Raw genomic sequence first — 24,809 nt, 5'->3', positions numbered from 1 at the left:
TTCCTAATTTTGTTAAATTGTGCAATCTGATATATAGGCCTACTTAATGTAATACTTAATGTATTTTAATATGTATTGTTTATTTTTTGATGTTCTAAGTTTGACCCCTGGGCCAAACTGAAAAACAGTGTTTACACTGAGTTTTGTTACCCAAGCAAAATAAGTTTTAGGGGTGGTGCAATAATTATGTGTACCCCGGGTGGTGAATTATAGGAGGGTGGGGCAAAGATTTTTTGGCAGGCCAAAAGGGGGGGGGCAAGCATTTTTTGGCAGGTCGAAAGGGGGGGTCAAGCGATTTTTGGCAGGTCGAAAGGGGAGGGCAAGCGATTTTTGGCACAGATATTTTGGGCACTGTTTCTATATTAGGGGGCCTACGTCCTAAAATGGTGTAGGAAAACGTTAGGAACACATTCAAATATGCAAAATTTCCTGCTCGTTGCGCTCGCATTATATGATAAGACAATTTAAGGGTTTAAATTCAGGTTACCAAAAATCTTGCATACCAAAAGGGGGGGGGCAAAGGTTTTTTGGTACGTCAAAAGGGGGGGGGGGCAAAGAGGTTTTGGCACGGTCAAAGGGGGGGGGGGCAACCGGTTTTTGGCCGACCATTTTGAGAATTCACCACCCGGGGGTACACATAATTATTGCACCACCCTTAATAAATAAGTAAATAAATAAATAAATACTGTAATGGCTGGAGACTTTGCGGTTCTCCATTTTTAAAGGAATTTCAAACGGCATAACCACGCGCCCGATGATTGGTTGGTGTAGCGCATCAATGGCAGCGCCCATGGTCGAAAAAAGTCAGTGCTGTGGCGAAGAGATCGTCAGGTAAGCTTACTACATGTATAAAATAGGTAGTTGTTAAAAGTAAAACATCTCTTGTCAACTGATAAGTTGTTTATATATTGCAATTTTATCTGTATCCTTATTCTCGCACTAACATTAGGTATGAGAGACAAACCTTAGTCTTAAGTACTACGCCTACTAGCCCTAGAACTCTGGCCATAGTATCCGTTTTTACTTCTACTAGGGCCAGAGGCACTTACATTGAAAAATTTGTTGGAGATGCTTGAACGATCCAGTACGAAAAATGACAGCATTTCAATGCTTGATCGAGGTCACTAATTAACATGATAAAACTCACTTGAGAACACACAATCGCCGGTCATTTCTAAAGATGCATTTATACTCAATCGCTTTTGGAGAAACCTGAATCGCACGCATGGTCAGTGTACTAAATCGCCGTCGTATTTGCCTGCTGAGCATGCGCATGGTTCGCTGTTTTTCAAAAGCGACACGTAAACCTATAATGACACCCTCTGTCGGTCAACGTTCTCTAAAATTGCACACATAACTTGTGTAGTTAGCGACAATGATTCAGTCTGGGTATAAACACAGCTTTACACAATGACTAATTTACATAGGCACAAAGACCGTGTTCATGTACCGTTACTCAGCCAAACATGGCAGAGTAGGTCCCGGATCTTCTGTACATGTTCCTATCTCCTCAACGTTATACCTTTCCAACAAGGAAAGAGATACGAAAGGCGAACGTCTATACGCCTACGCTAAAGTTGCTACGGTTTAAGGCTAGCCCGAAACACCATATGGGCCCTGTTCGGTGTTCCTTCCTCACTAGGGCCATGAATGCCCCTACGCACTGTTTACGCGCACGTTGTCACTTTGTACTTCAGAGTGGACAAACTGTAGACAGCCATTGTAATCGCCTAGACCATGTAGACCAGCCATAGGCTAGACTCGCTTGCCAGTCCTACGCCGTACCTATCATGTATATTAAGGACTGGCTTACGCCATTTTGGATGTCAATGGGAAATACACACTTCACGATCTGCGCCGGTTAGAAACTTGAAAAAAAATCTTTAAAATTTCATCAATGTATATTAAAAGTGGTACCAACCTTATTGTGCTTGCTAATTTAAGACTTGGTTGAAACAAAATTAAGGATCGAATGCATTTTGGTGTCCAAAAAGGCAAAATTAACGTCAAAGTTCTGCGAAATCGGCACCCTTGCGAAAGGGTTCAGAATTCGAATGGGGAGCGAAAATATCTGATTTTTGCGATCAAAAACACAAAATTGCAACTTTAAACATACTATTGGCAAAAGACATTATTACCAAACAATATAGAATAGAAAATTTGACATCATTTTCTCAAAATATTGAAGAAATTTGCTCACTAGACATCGAAAAAGTACGCAATCCAATTCCCGTTCAAACGCGTGGGAAACTGAAAGTGCATAATCCCCACTACCATAGGCCTAAATAAGTAAGTATGACAGGCAAACATTAAAACACATTTGCTAGTCAGCCAAATTGTTATTCACCTAGAACACAACCGCACAATACATATTTACGTAGAAATTTAAAAGAAAAGGTAGGTCAAGGAAACCTACATAAATATGTTGTCTATACTTCACTTGAGCCAGTCAGTGAAATTTTTTCAATGGTTGTCATTTATGTATGAGTTGACTTGTGTTAAAAACCTTTCTCATATTTAATTTATCACATAGTTTGACTTTATTTCTCCATCATGGCCCTAGTTGTTCCGTCCTCCAATCCTCACTATAGATAGTGATGGAGGTGTGATACATGTACAATGTACCTCAGGCTATGTGGGAATGTAAATTATTCATTTCATACATACATGCTATAACAGGCTAACAGCGCATGTGATTGGTTGAGACTTGAGAGCTGGGCACAAACAACGTTAATGCCTGGTGGCCCGGATGTGTGATCACAGGGTTTAGAAAACAAAGGAAATTCATGTTTTTTAATGATGCTACTTGATCGGCATGGTTAAAATCAGTGTCCGAAATAAGGAAAATATGGAGGTTGTCCCAAGGATATTAAACTAAAGCTTATAAATTCTGCTTGTCCTCAAAACATTTTGGTTGTCCCCAAAATGTGTCATATTTTTGAGTGCAAAAAATCAAATTTGTTTGATGTCTTTTCTTCTGGAAAATCCGTAACCACAAACTGTGAAACCTGTGCAAGCTTCAAAATTCGCCATTCTGATCATGTGGATCTCAAGCACTGTCACCATTGGGTAAAACTCAGTGAAATGGTTACCGGTACCGGTAATTAAAAATATTCAGAACTAGACATGCTGAACAAGTGGACATCACATCATATTATAATAGGCCTACTATGTGCTAGCAGTGTGGTCTATAGATCTCGCTAAAAGGATACAAATTTACAATCAAACCTGTGAAACATGAAGTCAAAAGTCAAAATTTAATGTTAAGTTTTATTATATATTAATATAAATCATGATTTGGGGGGTAAAATATAGTGGTTGTCCAGGGGATAAGTACAAGCTCAATTTGGTTGTCCCCAGTGATTTTTGGACAAGAGGACATTGAGGACAAGAGGATAAGTGCTTATTTCGAACACTGGTTAAAAAATATATAATTTTAGGCCCACGGTGATCTCAAAACCATGCTATGACCCAAGGTGCAGTAGGGGGTCATACATGTAGCATGGTTTTTAATATCATGCAATCATTGAACTAAAGTCTAGTTCCCAGACTGCATGCGGCTCAATCATGAACAACCAGCATAAGGCAGAATATATGTATACATATGTAATAGTGATCATTTTAGTAAATCTGGTGATAAATATTGAGGGATTTTTTCTACTTGTTGCATTGTATAATCCATATCTTTTAATCAATCTTTTTTCCCCAGAATCATAATTTAAAGATTCAGTTATGACTGAGACTACAAGTGAGGCAACAACAGTAGCAGCAGCTATGGGAAGTCAGCTTAGCTATGCTAACAAGGTCATTATGGCCCCCATGGTGCGCATTGGGACTTTACCCATGCGTCTCTTGGCTTTAGACTATGGTGCTGATATTGTATACTGTGAAGTAAGTACCGTATCTTCAGGGGTCCATTTCACTAAACTTTTAACCCTTTGTAACCCAAGTAACTGTTCGTAAGGTTACGAATATCCTATAATAGACGTAAGCGTCCCTGAAGTAAGTCCTTATTACTTACGAAGTGTACCTTTCTTAAAGCCATATTATAACATTTGCTGAGGAAGACTCCCTCACTGATTTTTTAAAATTCCTTTTTTTACACGATTAAATTATATTTATTAAACCAATATACCCTGCAAAAATCAAGACTCTAGGTGCTGTAGTTTCGTCAAAATCCGAGATTTTGAATAAAACGCCTGAACCGGCGCTTTATTATTACGATGGAATTATTAGTCGAACGCATACACGATGTTCATAACACACAGTACGTACACGGCGTGCGGGGCGGTGATATACACAACAAAGGGTCGTACCACAACATGACCGAAGGAGTGGTACGTATTGGCGACATGTGCGCTGGTACTGGTAGTAAATTCCAATTTTCTTTGCTTTGCCGTAGTTGTTCGGCTCAAAAATAAAAGGGGATATACCTGACAGTAAAAGCTAACATTTTATGGCAAAGAAATGCTAATCTATTTTGTTTGAAAATGTTATAATATGGCTTTAAGTAAACTGGAACTTACAACTCATCCTAAGTTACGAACGATTTCGAGACATACAAAGCTCAGTAAAGTTTAGTGAAATGGACCCCTGGTCATAGTTCAGGGTTGTACTTAGTTTAATATCGTAATGTTCGGTTCCATACAACTAGATTTGAAATTTCTTTTCCACAAAATGTTATTTTTCACTGTTAGTCAGATATGCCCCCTTTTAATTTAGCACCAGACAAATGAGGTAAAAGAAAGCAAACCACCATTTAATTCCAGCGTTGATGTCCCCAATGCATGTCACTCCGTTGGTTGTGACTACGGTCTGTCGTCTGGATGTGTATGAATATCCCATACTCCATTTACGTACAGTGTTATGGACATCACATGCGCATTTGAATGATATTTTGATCATGTTAAAATTAAACGAGGGGACACATCATTTTAGTGAAAATCTCAGAATTTGTCACAAATATGGTACGGCACCTAAAGCCTTGATTTTTGCAGGGAATATGTGAGTTAGAAATTAAAAACATTGAGGGTGCCCTCCTCAGCAAATGTTACAATATTGCATTTAGGTCCGATACTGTGTTGGCTACCGAGGCAGTAAGGTTTGATTTGTGTGACCACCACAAATGGGCCGTTGAGATATGGTCATGAACCTCTCAAAAACAAAACCTCTCAGTCTCAACAAAGAATTTCCCAAGCAATTTACCCATTTATTATAGTGCCTGCCAAACAAACAATATGGACATGTACATGTAATATATCATTGTTAGACTTATTTTTGGAATATTTGTCTGGCCAATATATCTATTTGTGAAAATTCCACTATTACATCCCATTTGTGGTGGACAGTGACATTGGTTGGTTTGTTTTTCTAAATATTTTCCAGGAAATGGCTTTCGAAATTCCTCATTAAAACCAAATTTAAATCACACCCCACACCAAGGCTTATATTATAAGCAGGCACCCAGGCTTTTTTTTTACCCCATGGTTGACAAGTTTTGGCTCCTGGCGTGTATTTTACACTACAAAGTATAGGACCATGAGTCATCTTTGGGACCAGCAGCTCATTTTAGCTCGTGGAACATACTCTTTGCGTAGCTGTGCGTAGTAAGCTGTTGTATGCAGATAACCTCGCAATATGGAGGCGTAGAATAGCGCTGTACGCTCGTGTATTAGCATGATTAGTCGTGGAGTAACAAGAGTAGTTGAATGTTCCACGATGTTTAATAATTTTTCTATAGTTCAGGCATACTTAATATATAGGCCTGCCCCACACACAGGCTAGCGTGAAGGAACTTATATGTTTTAAAGATACAGACAAAAGATTTTGAAATCAAACATGATTTAATTTTAACATGGTATGTCATTTCTCATAATGTAATAAACCTCAAAATTATTTCAAACTTCTTCCTATGCAGGAACTTATCGATTTCAAACTGCTGAAGTGTAAAAGAATTGAAAATGGTAAGTTAGCATGAATTCAACAATATCAACTTCAGGGGAATAACCAAAGGGTGTGGTTTACCTGCCGATACGCTTGCCTGCTGGGCCGGTGAATTGTTGTCACCAAAATTCTGAAGACAAATTCAATGCTAACTCGATAGGCATGAGAATATTTTTTTAGCTCATTTTGGCATTTTGAGGATGTTTGCCATATTTTACAGACTTTTCCTTTTTTTTTCAGAATTTTCCTTTTTTATCATTAAACTGTATTCTCATGCCTGACTTTATCATCAATACATGACATTATCTGTTTTTGATTTGTGAGTCTGAAGAGTCACAAATGTGGACCAGCATTAGAATTTTAACAATGTGCGCCCGTAGATTTCTTGATGGCCCTTGAAGGTTGTGGCTTGCTGAGGTATGTGACAAACAAATTCAAAAACAAGGAACTCCTTTGCAACTGGTACTTAAAGTTAGCAACTTGGGATTTTCATCGCCAGGGCCCAAATTGCAAAACACAAGGGCCCAATGGCCCTCGTTATGGTTATTTCAAGCACTGTACAGGGTGTATCAAAATTAAGTATACAGTTTGATAAATTGCCCTAGATTAAAAAGTATGAGGTCTGTGGTCAAAATTCTCTTGATGATAACTTAATCAACATCTTGTCCTCATACAGCTGAAAAATCACTGGCTTGTGACCAATAATAAGGATTTGGTGGACACTTTTGTGAACCGAGTACAAAAAGGTGTTGCGCGAAGTCAATTAAAATCAAAATAACATACAAATCACAAAAAAGACTCACCACTTTCTTTACTGTTTACAGTTATTGACAGTTTTAGTCTTAGTCTTCCACATGCCCACAATTCTTATGTATGCAGATTTCGACTCTTCTCAACATGGCGTTCACACCACGCCTCATGAGAGGTCAGACTGTCCTGCCTGAGAATGTCAACTTGTGCAATTATGCATCTCTGAAGTTTATCACGGTATGCAGGAGGACTTGTGAAAAAAAATAATGCAAACCCTGCTTCATCGCCAATGATGAAATCTTCCAGGAAACGTAAAGTACGAGCAAGAAGCCACTGACAGAACACAGTGCGACGTTGGTTACCTGCTTGTTGAAGTCGATGTCTCCTTATCATCTGATAGGGATGAAATCGCAAGTCCTAAACGAGTTATTCTGTTAAAGGTTGCAGATGGTATTCCAAGTCCATTTTGACGGCAGCTATAATTTGACCTCCTGCTTGCCCGCCTGCATAGTGTTACGGACTGCTAGGATGATATTAGCAGCAGATCTTCCAGTTCATGGGCGACCACAATGTTCACTGTTCAGATTACGACTCGTTCCAGTTTATCTGATACTTCGCAACATTTTTGTAAATAGCGCCACGTGAAGGGGGACGGACATGCATTTGGGTACTGCTGACGGAATATCCGAAACAATTCTGCTGGACTCTGGGTGCGATGGTACTTTGCAACAAGGAAGGCCGTTTGCTCTGGCGTGTACTGTGGAGTATCCATTTAAATGTTGCTATTCTCCTTGTCAAGTAAAACCTAGCATATGTAAGGAGATAGTTGCCCAGATTTACCACGTGTTATGTTACTCACACATGCACAGGATTAGAACCCTAACAATGAGGACAAATGATCTGAACACCTGCATGTTTCTCTTGACTGCACAACAATAGCAAGCACCGGGCATTTAAAACCCAATTGACTTCGCGCAACTGCTTTTTGTACTCGGTTCACAAAAGTACCCACCAAATCCTTATTAATGGTCATACGCCAGTGATTTTTCAGCTGTAGGAGGACAAGATGTTGATTAAGTTATCAGCTAGAGAATTTTGACCAAAGATATCATACTTTGTAATCTAGCGGCATTTTTCAAACTGTATACTTAATTTTGATACACCCTGTATATTCAACAAACATCTATGATATGTATATATGTACCTGTAAAAATGTTAGTTATTTGTGATGCATTCATAATTAGTTTGCCTGAGGATGAACTGATATTCTCAAAAATGTTATTGAAATGTTTATTTTTCGTTGTGTGGCTCTCCTGGCAGTTTTCAAATTCAATGAATAGATACAGAGGATGTAAATACATTCCCATAACCCAGTGGTATGTCTGCATTTTGTACACATGTGGCACAGTTGATCATACCTTTCATTGGGATTGTGTGCAAATATCTGGTGTTTTCATCCTTTTATTTAACTTTCAAAACATTGAGACTAATGAATAAAACTAATGCAGTGGGATATTATGAATGTTTTTTATAAGAAAATCTAATTTATTTTGATAAGTCTAGACTATTAGCACATTGGCTGCAATTTTAAAATTACCATTTTGGGTGTGTGGTAATGGGGACTTTGCCTTTAAAATTATATTATGTTGATCAAATTTCCCAATCATAGTGCATTATAGGAATGCCTTTAAGCCTCCTCTGGAATAGATATAATTTATAGAAATATGTTTGTGAATATACTCTACATTGCTCTTTATACACCTTGATATTTATTTTCATCTGAGCAGACATTCTAGGCACAGTAGATTTTACCATGGATGATGGTGTAGTGGTGTTTAGAACATGTGCACAGGAGAAAGATAGAGTGGTATTTCAGATGGGGACAGCGGATCCACAGCGAGCTCTCAGGGTTGCAAAACTAGTGTGAGTATCATACATACACTACCAGATGAATTCCTATTGCTGCCAACCCAGACGTACACTGCTGCCCAGCTACTTTGTGGCCATTCTAGAGTACCAGTGCAGTACCAAGATGCATTACCTGTGTGTGTACTGTTTAAGTGATTCCGATATGTGTAGTACATATTGTGTACTCGTCTCCAGAATACCCACATAGGTACTCTAGAGTACCAATGAAGTAGCTGGGCAGCAGTGTACTTCTAGGAGTGGCAGTAATAAGAATCTGGTGGTGTAGTTAGCTACAGCAGACCAATAAAAATCCTATTAAGTACTTTCCCTAAGAAATATGTCATGCGTCGAGAGTATACGAGGGTGAATGCAGAGGTGATGAACAGTCACAGTGATTGACTGATCAACAATCATGAAAACAAGATGGTTGGGCCAGTAGTCATCGGGTGCATACTGCATAGAAGGGGCGAGAATTCTATTCTACGCATGTGATGATCACCATTGCATACCAGGAATGAATTAGGAAATTTCCTTAAATGAATGAGACTATTCAGTATCCTATATTCCATACAATATTATATAACAAGAGCACATTGCTGCAGAATTTTATTGTGCCATTCAGACTAACAGGGTGAATTTGACTGACATCCTGCCTGGGCAACAATGATCAAACAAAATCATGTTCTTCTTTGATAGTGATAATATGAGCAACCATATTATAATGTGTACTCATTGAAAGTGTTTGCAATATAAGTGGAGCTGATATTTCTGTCAATGCAGTATTATCACATAGGTCATAGGTAACCCACTAATGAATGAGCAGTGCACATGTAGTGCATGGACATAGCACCATCAGAATTGGCCATGTGAGAAAATAGGCTATACATTTTACACTCAGCATATTGGTAAAACCAAATTCACAACTCGTCTTGGATATTTTCTTTACAAGGTATGTAATGAAGTTCTGCTTGTACATATTGAATATAATATTAGACAAAACTCTAACACAGGAACTTATTTTTTGCAACTTTGCGACGTTGAGTCTGGAACCACCAGACTTCATCAGGCAAACTGACCCCCTGGACTGGTCATGTGATAGACTGGAAAAGAACTTGTCAGAAAACTCTCATCAGTGAACTATTATGGCACTCATTGGGGACTTTGGGGTTAGATTTACAACCTTAAATGACTTGAAACATCTGTGATAAGAGCAAATACCTTACAAGATAACAGAGGTCCAGGGCAAAACTTAAGCCCAAAGATTTCTACTTTTTGTACCTATTGACAGTATGTGTAATCTCTGTATTATTTTACCAGGGAGAAAGATGTTGCCGGCATAGATATAAACATGGGATGTCCAAAAGAATACTCTACCAAAGGTGGCATGGGAGCAGCATTATTGACACAACCAGAGAAAGTGAGGCAGGTAATATCACTTGATCATGCACCCCCTTACCCTTTTGCATCCCTTCAAGGCACACCACCTTATTGCTGAATCCACAATTGTGGTATGCTTTCAACAGAAGATGTGTGCAAAATGGAACGCTCTGAAAGTAGTAATTTTATGTGTGATTAAAAAAAAAATGCTTTTAACAATTTCACTTTATGAATTTAGATTTTGAATTCTATGTTTTTGAGTTTTCAACTAACCAACTTTGCACCAAGATCTGGCATGGCCATGTGTATATACTATGACTCCATAGCCTACATGTACAAGGCTGTTTTCTTAACTCAGCTTTAATATTTTTGACAGGTTTGATGTCATATTTTAAAATAGAATTTAAAGTTTATTCAAGTTCATAAGTAGTGATGCGAATGATGACTCTTCTTATCGGTACATCCAAAACAGGGCTGTAGCAAGCAGGGAGGCCGGGTTGGCCATGGCTGCCCTACTTTTTTTAGCCAAGCTGATTTTGGGCCTTGATACATACCTGATTAAATCCAAGACTACTTCACATTAATGCATAGATCTCCACTGTTTTAGTTGAATTGAGCCAGCATGCCCCGTAACGATGCGCACATCAAATATGACATAGTCATGAAATATGACATAGTCTTGCTTTTGTGTACAAAGCATTTTAGAAATTACTGAAATGGTACCACATTCATTTATTGATTCATGGATGATTTGAATGACTTTTTCATCAGATTTTGACTACATTAGTGCAGGGTGTTTCTATACCAGTCACATGCAAGATCCGTGTACTTCCTAAGGTAAATATAATATTCTACAGTTCTTGAATGATGATGAAAGTGACATTATTCTTAACCGATGCGAGTATAGTCCCACCTTCGTGTAAAGTCCAAAACTTTCAGAAATTGGTAAAGTTGAGACTTGGAGTATTCTTGGACCTAGAGCTTAATGCTAGGGTCATTCATGGTTGACTTAAAACAATCACATTTTGTGTCTTCAATATGCAAATTTATAATTTGTGTTCATGTCATAGTCTGTTAATGATTTCAAAATGCATTGGATTTGTATCCAAGGGTAGTCATACCCCCCCCCCCCCATTTTGGTAATTTTTTACCTAAAAATGGTAGGACTTTACTTGAGTCAGTATGGTACTAAGAATTTCACTTTTCCTTGTTGTGCATACGGTTGATATTACAAAGGTTATTGTAAAAGTGTCAGTCTCTTTTTCCTTGGCAATGAGATGGACTCCATGGTATAGCTTGCATGCTGAGGGAGGTTTGACACTCTTCCTACAAGTGTGCATTACCTTTTCAGTGCTCTAGGACTTTATTTGGTTTGTATATCATGGTATGTCTTGATCATGTATGTGTATGACTTTGTTCAGGCATTATACTTTTCAATTATTATTCTCCCCACAGATGGAAGATACATTGGCATTAGTAAGAATAATAGAAAATACAGGAGTAGCTGCTTTAGCAGTACATGGGAGGTTAAAAGAAGAAAGGCCTAGAGATCCTGTACATTGTGAAGACATACGGACAGTCACAGAACATGTCAAGATTCCAGTGATCGCTAAGTAAGTTTTATGACAGTGACACTGTGAGATTATTGAGGGTTAACATACACCTGTCTCTGTTATAACATATCTTCCAAAATTGTTTTGTCCTAATACAGTTGATCCAGTATTTTCGCCAAATGCACTTCGTCCAAAATATTTTGGTCCAAATGATACTTTGTCCACACATACTTTGATCCGGTCCATCAAAAATTTGGTCCAAGGTTATTTGCCATAATATTTTTCTTCATAGGCATAAAATAATTTCTGTTGGCCAAAAATATAAGGGACAAAGTAAGGTTTGGACTAAAATATATGGGTGCAAAATGGAGTTGGCTGAAACTCAGCTGGACTAAAGTACTTTTAATCATAGTCTGTTGGACCAATTGTTTTTAGACAAAGCATTATTTTATATTGGAATAAAAATTAAAAGTGTAATAAAAATTGAGTAAAAAAAATATTGTCCTAATGGTATATGATGAAACTTTTTGGCAAGAATTAGGAACAACTGCTGTCGCAAGACAATAGGATTATATTTTAGGGTTAGGATTGGCTTTTTGGGTTGATAAGGGTTAAGATTAAGAGATAAGGGCAAGGATTAAGATTGGGGATAGTAAAGACTACTATTCTAAATTCGATTCTATCCATTATAATTTTTCTAAGCATACACAAAATTAAGCTGTTGTCAAGACTTCATTGCGGGATTTTAAGTTTTATTCCGTAAGATGAATAATCCCTGTCTTGATCATGTTGATACTCTGAGCATGCTTACATGACGGTAATATTTTAATTACTCTTTTTTCCCTTCTTGTTTTACAGTGGTGGATCCAAAGACATAATAAACCAATACGCAGACATCCAGAGGTTTCGTGACATGACGGGTGTATCATCTGTGATGATTGCCAGAGAAGCCCAGTGGAATCCATCTATCTTCTGTAAGGAGGGCAAAGAACCTATTGGAGATGTCATTAAGAAGTACCTCAAATATGTAAGTGATATAATGGGCTATTCCATTTGAAATCCATACACCCACTATGGAAGACATGACCTTAATCTCCCACACAGGGGGGTGTGGATTTCAAATAGAGTCACCCATTCAGGTAACCTCATTTGAAATTTGCACTCCCTGTGTGAAAGATTTAAGGTCATGTCTTCCATAGGGGTGTAAGGACTTCAACTGGAATAGCCGAATAGGCGTACTGTATCAGTTCAGGGGCACTCGGAATACTCTTGAAGCACATACTCCCTAGTTTCAAAACACAATTGCAAACGATACTTGTAAATTAGAGAACTTGGACCGGTGCAGTGGGAATAAATTTGTGAGTAAGCTTAATAAAGGTTGTAGCTAGCCCAAGTCTGTTGTGACATTCGATCTGAAAATGACTTGGGATTTTTTACTTCAAAACATTGGATTTTGCCCATAAATGGCTTGATTTTGCAATCTAAGTGTTTTCTGGGACAATTTGTCAGAATTGGCACAGATAGACATGATTTTTGCACTGGTAGATATTTGCTAAACATAGGAAAGCTTATTCGAATGCACTCACTTTCATTCTGGCCGTATGTGATATCTCAGACTCCCCTTACGTGAAATCACCAGCCCATATTTGATATCAGAGATGTCCATTAATTACGAGTGCCCCCGAACTGGTTAGTGGGATTTTTAGCAGAATGAATTTTCCTGTGGGCTTTGTTTTATTTACAGTTTAAATCACTTGATATCTGACTTTGCAATTTGAACCGTGCTCATCCTTGTTGAGTGATGTAGGTTGTTTCCTATAGCGTGTTTCTATTGGGACCATTTACCGGTAAAAAGACGGTAAAGGGATTAATTCTGCTCAATATAAACTGACCTTCCCCGCTATTTACCGGTAAACAGAGGCGAGTTTTTACCGGTAACGTTTTCCTTCTTGAGGAAGGAAAATAGCAGGGACGCTTACCGGTGAACGTCAATAGAAACTCACTCCGTTCCGATTGAATGCGCATACAGGGAAGAAAACGGAAGTTGAGTCGCGATATTGACCTCTGCATCATCAATGAGCTAGCTTGTTTATGAGAAAGGTTTTTAACACAAGTCAACACATACATAAATGACAGCCAGTGAAAAAATTTCACTGACTATCCAGGATTTGAACCTGGGACCTTCGGATCACCGGACCGATGCTCTACCAACTGAGCTAATAAGTCAGATGGAGAAGAGCAGTGATGTTATCTATAGGCCTTCAGTTCAATACCCGCCCTAGCTTGTTTATGTATTATATCATTCCGTTCACAAGAATTCTTAGGCCTAATCACATACAAATATTTGACTCACTTGCTATAAATAAAGTAAATGGAAGAAATATTCATAATGCATTATCCCTGCATTATACATATTATGCTAAATACTTAACATGAGTTATGATTTATGACCCTAGTAAAAGCCATGAAATAAAACAACAACAACATCAGCGGATGAATCCAGCTGTGCATGCAAAATAAATAGAAATCAACTCGGATCCGCAGCGGTGTGTGCTTCAGAAGATTAGAAAGATTTCATTAATTTAATATTATGTTGTTGATGTTCAATTACTATTCACTAAAAAGAATATTAACTGAAATTAAACTGTGAAAGATTAAATTCTAAGACCTATTTTTTTTGCGCGCAACAATACTGAGTACTCACGTCGATTTCCTGTCCCATAGAAACCAATGGTTAAGAAAAAAATTGGGCGACTTTTCAACATCAGCTCCCGCGACTTCCGATAGTTTCCTGCCCCATAGAAACCAATGGTAAAGAGAAAAATTGGGTGACTTTTCGATTATTTGACCCGCGATTCTGGCTGAAATCTTTTAGCAACCCTGAGGGGGATTCCCCAATGGCGTAATTTGATGTACGAGAACGAATGAAAACGCTAATAAAAAAACATTATTCTTCAGTCTTCTTTTCTCGTGTTTGCTACCTCATTTTTAGCCAAACAATTAAGAAAATACTACAATATTAAAATCCACAATGCTTTGCTATTGACCCCAGTGCACGACCTTTCGCCGGCAAACTTTTAAGGTGTGTCAAACAACGTGCAATGGAAACTGACCGTTATCCGCCTTTCGCCGCTATTTGACGGCGAACAGTTTTACCAGTAAAATGCAGGGGACTCAATAGAAACACGATAGACAACATGGGCTCAATAGACCACACTCATTAGCACCTATGATCTCTGGTCCACAACTAATTTCAAAATCATTAATTTTAATGAATGGAAACTAAGTTCTTAAATCTTATAATATAAAGTGAAATTAACCTCTTTTTAAATTATGTGTGTAGTGTACAAGATTATTGAATACAGTACCTATATGTGATGCGATCAAGCAAAATCAATCGGAACTCGGAAATATTGATTTTGAGATATAACCAAACAAGGAATTATTTCCTTTTGTTTCCTGTTGTTTTTGGAAACTCTTAAATTACTCGTATCTTTGGAACTGGTTGTTCAATTTAGATAGGATTTTCTGCAAAATGCAGAATTGTAAATGTTTTATTTTACTCTCATATAAGAAACTGAAATTTATTATTTCCGAGTTCCGACTGATTTTGCTTGATCACATCACATATTTGTGTTAACATGATATGATTGATTTGGTGGGGAGACTCTTATCTTTTTTCATTCAGTCCACCATTCTCACACATGTTTGTGTACCGTTAATGGTGGATTGGTAACATTGAATGAAAGGCTTGGAATGCCTGAAGTAAACATGTTTAGTTAATATTTCTTTTTGCAGGGGCAGTCCCTACTGGCCTCATTGGTCATTCAGAGGCTCCCCATGACCACTAAGTTCTGGTGTTTTGATTGTTTGATTTATTTAAGTATTATTATTATTTACTATTTTCAGGTAGTAGATTACGACAATCATTACCCAAACACCAAGTATTGTGTACAACAACTGATGCATGATGATCTAGAAAGTTCCAAAGGAAAAGCTTTACATGCCTCAATGTCTAATAAAGAAATATGGTAAGTTTAACACCAGGGAGGGGGTACTCAAGTTTGGTTTGGGTAGGGGTGTGCTGCTGTGAATTTGAAAGTGGACTCATCCATGTACCATTTTTCCAAGAAATTCTCAGGCATGGCTGAACCAAAAGTTAACATTATCAGCCAAATTTAATGCAAGTTGCTAAAGTTTTTACAACTTTTCCAGAAAATTTGGCTACAGTTAGGCAATTTTGTCTATTTTCCGGAGAAAATCAGGAAAATTGTATTGTGAAAAAATTGCCGTCTACATACCAAAATTTGCATATACCAAATGGCTGTAAATGAGATCCATGTTTGGGGCTTGTTCCCCATATGGTCATTTGTGCTAAATACCCCCTAGGGTTTTACAGGATTGACTATTTGGTTTGGAATTCAAACCAAATTGAATTGTTTTAACCATTCCATATCGAAGTTTTCATCCAAATCAATTGATCATCAATCAATTTTATTTATCCAAAATGCAATGCAAATATAGTGAGAACAGTATGAAAGATTTTGGAATTGCAAATAAAACTTCAAAAGTAGGAGTCAGACCGGTACGGCCGTCAGCTCCCCTCTCCTTCACTCTCTATGCAAAGACCCACTATCTCCAAATTCCGGGAGAGCATATCCACCAAAAAGATTGATGATGTATCCCCCGGTATAATCACAGCAGGTTTAAAAAAGAGTAAGGTGTGGTACCACTGAGTGTTCCAATTCATTCTGGTTGTTCATGAGGTAGAGCAGACTTTAATGCTCTGCGTGCTAGCCATGCGCTTCAACGGAAAAAGTTGAAGTTTTGAAATATTTTCTCAAAATATCAAGAGCTATCTTAAGAACTACTGAACCAATACTAGGCTTCTTTGTACTCATTTTAATGCATTTTTCATGCTGATTCCAAATATGGTCATGAAAATTTACATTTCTGAAATTTTTGAATTTAAAAAAAAATTGAAACATGTCGTCTGCAGTCGACACCAGCGTGAAGAGAGTTAATGATTAACAGTGCTAATTGGCTGTGCATCTGCTAAAGCATTGAAATAGTAACACCCTTTATTTCTTAAATCTTATTGTTATCAGTCAAGTTTGGGAGATGGGTGATTATTGGAGGGAAGTGACCACCAAACACAGAGAAGCAAAGGAGAGGAGAGATGCAGAGCTTTATGCTGTCAAGAGACGCAAACTAGAAGATGGAAGCTATGTGTGTGAAATCCATATACAATTTTTCAAGTAAGGTCATGAGAAGTGAATTGACAATAGTTGATTAATGTATTAACAAGACCTTTATGAGCAACTTTGCCCATGTATGATGGCAGCCCTATTTATAGGCTGCCATCATGCACGGGCAATGCTTTTTTAAAATAATGTTCACTTTTTTGTTGAATTTATTTTACAAACTTGTAAAACTCGTGAAAAATTCTAAAGGTTTGGTGTTCATTAACAAGGATGTCATGGCAGTTAAATGACTGTATATTCATTTAAGCATGTCACATGCAATTTAATTAGTTTGTGACAGATATAACATAGCTGCAGTGAGTTCAACATTGGTGGTGCGATTCAAGTAAAATCAGTCTGAAGACATATTCAATTTTCAGTTCCTTGTTAATTGTAACAAGCATTTGCAAAGCTACATTTTGCAGAAAATTGGAATTGTACAACCAGTTCAAAAGATATGAGCAGCTGAAAGGAGATTCTTCCTTTATATATCTCAAAATCAGTATTTCCGACTTCTGACTGATATTGCTTGATCTCACCACATTTTTTTTTATTCTTTCATTAATTTGATCTGTCATCTCAGGTTTGGTCAAAAGGTGACAAGCAAGGGGTATTCCTGCAAACTGCACTGATATTCAAGCAATTTATAAGCAGACTGATGTTTATGAAACTGACAAGACCAAAATGTTGAAAATCATGGAAATTACAATGACAGTATATAGGCTTGTGTGTTTTTATCAGAACGTTATTATACTGTTCTGTGTTTTGTTGATTTCATTTATTCCAGGGATGAGTATAGGAATGATGTTACACCAAAGAGTGTGTTATTAGAGTACTGTCGCAAGATGAAGATACACCAACCAAAATATGAGACGGTAAGCATTTTCATAAACTTAGGATTAAGGCCAGTAAATGTTGTAATGTGCATCTTATGTGTGGGTGTATTTGTCTTTCTCTTCTTCATAGTAGTCGTTGTTTTCTCCTTCTTTGTCTTCTTTGTTATGGTCTTCTTCTTCTTCATCTTTGTTTTCTACATTATCATCTTCAATCAGGGTGGTTCTACTGAGCAATCGGTCACCAGTTAATTTGGGGTGATGCTAGGAAAAAGCGATAACGACCCCAGTAGAAACAGATCGGGTAGAGGTGTATGCAGGGTGCTGCAAGTGCACCTCAGCGTCATCTGTCAACCACCTTTTGAGAGGTGAATATGCGGTAATGTTCGCTGTAGAAACAGTTCCAGTGACAATTTTGCCGGTGACACAATAGAGTGTGAGCAGTCAAAATTTGACCTCTCAAGGTCACACAAATATTTTCTGGACTCCCCACTAAGTATGTGAGCAGTGAACAGTAACCCTACATTTACAGTGCAGTATAAACGACCCGATGATGGTGAGAGGATTAAAATGTGGGTGAAGGTGAAAGCAATGTAATGCAAGATGCTCAGTATAAACAGAGTTTGTATTTGTTGTCTTTGTCATTGTCTTCTTTTTCTTTGTTGACTTTGCCATTATCTGTTTATTCTTCGTCCGCATCTGCTTTTATTCGTTTATTCTTCTTCTATTATGTGTGTTTCTTTTCTGTGCGTTTCCTCATCATCATTGAGTTAGTAAAAGTGCATTAATGCATATCACACCAACTGTAATGAACTGGTGACTCGCATGAAGTGAGTCATGATAGGTACATGTTTGGTAGGAGATTTTGTTCCCACTCACAAATTACAATTTTAACAAAGGCTGTTAGCCTGTCGCTCTCCTGTGGGTAAATCATTAATTATTGTCATGGGTGCAAATTGCAAATCTGTGTACTCGTCTCTAGGTTATCATATGATTTTTTAAGGTTATTATATTGATTTGCCCACAAGATGGCAGAAAATGATGTCACACTGACGACCTCTATTTAGTTTTTTAAAAAGAAGTGAAGCTCAGACGAACTGACAATATAATAAGGGAGAGAAAAAAAACCAGAACCGTTCAGTTTCGAACCAGCGTGCTCTCACAATTACATGTCATTTAGTTTTAAAAAGGGTGGGACTGGATTAGTATAGTAATTATGTTTGTTGATTCTGCTGTCTTATCTTAAGTTTGTTGAGTAAAAAACACTGCATATGGAGGGGGAATAGAAACGTAACACCAGCTCAGGAAATAATAGCAAATATTTTTTACTGTTATATTTCTCAGGAGGAGAGGAAAAAGGACAGGAGGTTTAAATCCATACTTACTATAGATGGAAAGAAATATTCATCAAGTTTCTGGTAAGTGAAGACAATAATGATTCTAAAAGGAATTGATCTTCTAAACAGACCCAAGGCCGTAAGCCTTTTTGAAATATGGCGGGCACAAAAGGAGAGGGTGTACTTTGATTTGGGTAATCTTCTGTCAGCTGAGAAGCATACAAAAGATTACCCAAACCAAAGTACGCCCTCTCCTTTTGTGCCCGCCATACTTAAAAAAGGCTAATGGTAATGAAAGTTTTAGCTTTGCGTCCACCGCCTGCACGATTTGAAACCTACCACATGAAATTGTCATTATTTAAAAACATTTCGTTATTTCAACAAAACAAGGCTCTGAGACAAAACTGTCAAGTTCTGAATCGACAAGCTGCTTGCGAATGCTTTATTTTACGCAATAATTGGTACCTATAGGGTCTCCCCAGTACAGATGTATCTGTATACTGCTATAATAGCTTCGATCTGTGCACTCATGAACGATACCTCCATTCAATGCATTCACTTTAAATAGGGATGACCATCATAATTTCATGTTGCCCCTATTGCTACAAAAGATTGTTTTCTGGAAAGAACTCATCAACAGAAGTATTTTGGTGGTTAAATGGTCAAAATCGGTCAAAAACTTCTCGAATTGTGAATTTTCAAAGTTTCCCATTCTGACCGGTCATTGGACGAAATAAATTGACAAAGTCTAAATATAGCAATGTGAGCAAAATTGGTATAAGCATATATTTACCTTTTTATATTTCTTTATGTTAATATATATGCAAACATGAAACAAGCATATTGTGAAAGTATCAAAGGGGTTTCTTATGAAATGGCACTTTACTAGTCAATAGCATTAAGTATTTCTTCTAAACGAGGCACTCAAATCATGCTTTTAGAAAACATTTGCCAAAAATCATCCATAATGGCCAAAGTGGCACAAAATCAAAAGTCCAGGTGAACTTTTTTCCACAACAATATACACTACACATAAGAAAAATACTAATGTACTACAAGGGATTTTCAACATAGGAATCCAAACAATCAAGTACCAACATGCACAGCTTTGTCCTGATATCACTTCTGGGGTTTTAACAAAATGTTTAACCTCTATTGTGATTGGCAGTAGCATAAGGTATCTCTTTGATAGCTGATAATGCCCAGCCATTCAGCAAGTGGCTAATAACTGACCTTGATAGGCTTGAATGACCACTGTCATGTGCTACAAAACCATCACACTCCAGGGCCTGGTCACTTTATATGCTACAGGGAGCACAATACTTTAACAATGGAGTGAAAGACTCATTATTGATTAGGCGCGTATTTTAAAAGTACAGCTCCTGTGCGTGTTTAGCAGCAAATCAGTGCAGATGGTATAAATATAAGAAAATGTTTAGGGTTGAAATCAGGTGAAAAATACATCAAATGTGCACGAAACTTCACATTTATGTTCAGAAAGGTGTCTTCTTAGCATGATTCGAAAGGAATATGAAAATTCCAAAGGGAAGCTGGTGATTTAATTTTTAACTCGAGATCTACTTGTTCAATATTTTAACCTTTGTACAGAGGGTATGATAGAGGTATTACTGGCAACTCTGCCAAATTTCAGCTCAGTAGGCCACGTTTTTCACCTGAAATTATTGACATGAATATTTTGTGCCATTCTTGAGCAGTGCTGAACTCAGCCACTGGCAATTAAGCGCACTGTGGTGATGGACCAATTTTGATTCGCACTTACAGGAAAATGAAATAAGTTATGTTGTTGTAATTTGCAAGATAGTTACAAAATATAATTGGCATTAACTTCCCCAATTATTACAGAAAAATATTGAAAAATAAAAGAATGAGATCAATTTAGAAATGTCTGTGCAAGCAGTGCACAGTTGAGCTCCCTGCATGTCTATGGGAGTGTTCTAATCAAGTTGATGGTTCATTGGTCATCCCTACTTTAAAAAGTAATAATGAATAATGAAAAACGGACGCATGTGATTTGAAAAAGTGACAGTCACAGATCTAAAACTTACATTCCCATGGCCTAAGCAAATGAGCAAATTGTTGTTATAACGAACTATTACAAAACTGTTGTGCATGGGATGTCAGATGTTCTTGTTGAATATGTACTGTATTCAACCTAATTGGTGACATGGTGCCTTCAGGAGAGAGTTTCCTACTATGAAAACCTAACTTTTGAGATGGTTTGCATGTTTGAAGGTGCAAAATTAACCATAAGGCACCCTGTTTTACCGCCACGTTCAGGTACTCATCATCACGACACTTGTAAACAAACCATGCTTGAGTTTGATTGACAGGTGATGTCAAACGCAAACTAGTCTTTTTAATTCTGTCTGTGATAGTGAATTCTTAAAAGCCATATGTGTCTGTTACTAATATCAACATTCAAATTCTCTTCAATAACAAATGTATACAGGCAGTGGCATAGCTAAGGGTTGTGGCACCCAGGGCTAAGGATACATAATGGCACCCCAACCCCCCTGAACCTTGAAACAATTGCACCAGGGCATGTGACCTCTCCCCCCATCCTGGGCACATGACCCCCTTGTCCCCCCCTTGACTTTCTCCTCTTGTGGGGGTGGGGTGCAGAATCGATGCTGAATTTGTCAATTCAGTGCCCCCTAAGGGTAGCGCCCAGGGCATGTGACACCCCTAGGGCAGGACCTGGACTATGTAATGTAAATCAGGTTTTAATGGGTTTTTTAATTAATAATTTATATTAAAAAAATATTATATTATGGCTTTAAACCATATTGCTTATTTTTGTAAACATTGCTTGACAATTTGATGTAATTCCACTCCCATTAGGTTAGTAACAGAAACTCACTTGTGTTTATTCCAGGGAAAAGAGTAAGAGATTAGCAGAACAATGTGCAGCTATTGTGTGCCTTAGAACACTGGATATACCTGATGGCAGAAAAGAAGACGACATGGAGCAGAATCATAAGACACACACGGACACCTCAAAACCACTTGAAACCAATGATAGAACTGAAAATAATGAGAACTTGGTTGACAATGAACAAAAAGAGGAAACAAAGTCATGATATGAAGAGAAAACTGCTGCATTGGTATGGCAAAGACATCTATCTGTTCAGGGATACCGTATTTAACTGCCCAGAGTGCTTAACCAAGTCATATTGGGTGGGCGCTTATTTTTTACATTGTTTAGGCCAACCAGACGTAAAAAAGGCCCAAAATTTTCATCTATTTTCATCGGTGTGTCATATGTTTCAGACCATTGATTCAGATTTGCATGGGCAGTTACTAATCAGTATGCTTGTTGTAAAGTCACTGACTGGGCGCTTATAAAGGCGTGGGCAGTTAATGGAATGAATACAGTACACACACAGTGTGTATTGTTTCTGTACCAAAAAGTAGGGAACCTGTTTTATCTGTAGAAAATCCCATAGGAAAATTGTCGAAAAAATGGCTTGTTTGTTTTGTTTTGTTTTATTTCTTCTTTAACCTGGGACACTCAATCAGTTGAAAACACAATTAATCATCTGTTCTTCCTTGAGGCCCTCATGTGGCAGTGACATCAGGCTTATGCCGGTGCCCCCAAAAGACAGGCAATTGTGTACTGTTCTTATGTTCTATGCTTCATTCTTGCTTCTAGAATCCAAATTGTTGGAGCAATTTAACTTAAAACTTGTACTCTACCATTTCCCACCTTGATGCGGCAGTGATGTCAATGCGTCAAGGCAGCTGTTTTGCGCTCGCATCTATACAACATCTTAAAGCGTGTGCATGTTTACGCTAGCACTTCGAGCGAACACTAGCGATTTGAAGCTGCACCCAATAATATGCGCACTGACGTCACTGCCACATGAGGGTGAAAAATGGTATAGGAATGTTTGGGTAATGTACCTCAATATTAAGTAGGACACACAATGTATTACAATAGGATTCAGTTATCTGCTGGACATACCTGAACATGGGCAAATTCATCAGGGCACAGTTCTATACTGCAGGTACAGTTCAGTTTTCTACTTGGCAGTGAAATGCACTGCATTGCTTGACACAAGATTTGTGCACATGATGTGTGTCAATTTTGCTCTGGGTCAAGATAAAGGAGATTTTTAATCTAATCTCATATTCTCAGCTGCCACTGAGGCTTATGAAAGAGTTATGATGAGCTTGGGACTTGAGATAGCATGATTTAAGGGGGTACTACATGTACACCCCTGCCCAATTTCGTGCCTATTTTTGCATTTTTCTCAAAAATTATAGCGCATTGGTGACAAGTAAGATATGTATATTATAGAGGCAAGGACTACAACTATTGCACTGGAAATTTTATTTCAACACAGACAACAGTTGTGGAGTTACAGTCAAAAATGAGTGAAAACCAATATTTGATCAATAAATCAATAACTACTTGCCTTGAGTTGCTGGATTTTCAGTACAATAGTTGTAGTCCTTGCCCCAATAATATACAAAAATTACTATAATTTTTGAGAAAAATGCAAAAATAGACCCAAATTTGGCCAGGGGTGTAGTAACCCCTTAACAAGGTGATAAAACTCGGTAAAATCCACCCCATCTCTCATAAAGTTCACTCGTTATTGTGTAACTCTCTCTTTCAAGGTGATGGATTCACTATAGTGTTTGTGTGTTTGTTTGTTAAGGGAGGGGCATAATAGTTGTCTAAAGTTAGGTTTTATCAAAAACTTTGATTTTTTAAATGCTATTTAAGTGCCTTACTACATTAAAGAATTCTTTTATTCACCTTGTTCCAGTTGAAATCCATACAACCCCTATGAAAAACTTCACCGTAATCTTCCACACAGGGGGTGCCTGAATGGGTGACTCCATTTGAAATTTACACTCCTTGTGTGTACAGTTTGTCCACTTTGAAGTACAAAGTAAAGTACGCAGTAAATTACGCCGATTTTGCGTGCCGTAATGTCAAAAGGAATTAACAGGCTGTAGCCACACAAACGCACGATACGATGTAAACGCAAAACCTTACTTTGTACTTCAAAGTGGACAAATTGTAGGTCATGTCTTCTGTAGAGGGAGTATGGGTTTCAACTAGAATAGCCCATCACAGTTTTCATTACTGTGGCTGAAATTCATTTGAGTCAAAGGCAGTGGCATAGTATTCTTTTTGACATGGAGTGGAACTATATTGAATCCAGCACCGTTTTGGCAACAGAATAAGTTTATAGTACAAATGTGTGTGAAAGATTTTGTCATATTAAAGCTAAAATGGTGAAATATGATGCAATAGTGGAACAAATATGTGTGCAGAGTGCAAATATTTTCACTTTTTAGGCTAAAATGGCTAAATATGAGGTTAATTTGGTCAGAAACCCACATATAGATATCAACATGGGGATGAGTGTATGGACCCCCCCCCAAAAAAAAAAAAAAATTGGGGGCATTCATCTCATCTCAGGATCTACGCCTATGATTTCAGGGCAACCTTGGAAGAAAATGACACATTTGCAGCGTACAATAAAACTCAATTTGAGGGTTGACAAACAGAAGGCCTTAACTCACTTTTGGCCATTTTGAGATTTTGGTACCAAAATAATCTGTAATACCCACAGATTCTTAAAATACTAAAGCCTTAACTCAATCAACATCCTATTGCATCTATAGCACAATAATACTTGGTCACATTTCAATGCAAAAATATTATTTTACTAATTTTTCTTTAAAAGGCACTTTTTGAGTTAAGGCCTTCTGTTTGTCAACCCTCGAATTGTTCTTCAACAAGATATAGCAATAAAATAATGAATGATATTGAGTGTCCTGAAGCATGGTATCAAGTTGAGAGAGCATTGTGTATTATTTTCTAAA

The 24,809-nt window shown here is 37.6% G+C and overlaps 1 protein-coding gene and 1 non-coding gene across 2 annotated transcripts; one reads left to right on the top strand and one right to left on the bottom strand.

The window, feature by feature from the left end:
* The first annotated feature begins 744 nt into the window (after positions 1-744).
* Positions 745-23,351, top strand: LOC140165152 (tRNA-dihydrouridine(20) synthase [NAD(P)+]-like). The gene is made up of 13 exons (XM_072188592.1): positions 745-831; positions 3,710-3,891; positions 5,918-5,963; positions 8,481-8,616; positions 9,919-10,027; positions 10,750-10,815; positions 11,434-11,591; positions 12,390-12,558; positions 15,441-15,562; positions 16,640-16,789; positions 17,562-17,649; positions 18,952-19,025; positions 21,841-23,351. Exons 2-13 carry the CDS (start codon positions 3,733-3,735, stop codon positions 22,043-22,045), a joined length of 1,482 nt encoding a protein of 493 aa, XP_072044693.1. The 5' UTR covers positions 745-831; positions 3,710-3,732; the 3' UTR covers positions 22,046-23,351.
* Positions 13,685-13,758, bottom strand: Trnat-ggu (transfer RNA threonine (anticodon GGU)). The gene has a single exon. It is a non-coding gene; the product is annotated as a tRNA-Thr (tRNA).
* Positions 23,352-24,809: the final 1,458 nt, after the last annotated feature.

The sequence above is a fragment of the Amphiura filiformis genome, chromosome 11 (genome assembly GCF_039555335.1).
Source record: "Amphiura filiformis chromosome 11, Afil_fr2py, whole genome shotgun sequence".
Taxonomy (NCBI): Eukaryota; Metazoa; Echinodermata; class Ophiuroidea; order Amphilepidida; family Amphiuridae; genus Amphiura; species Amphiura filiformis.
The sequence above is the reverse complement of the archived record's forward strand: the minus strand, read 5'-3'. Positions and strand labels throughout refer to the sequence as shown.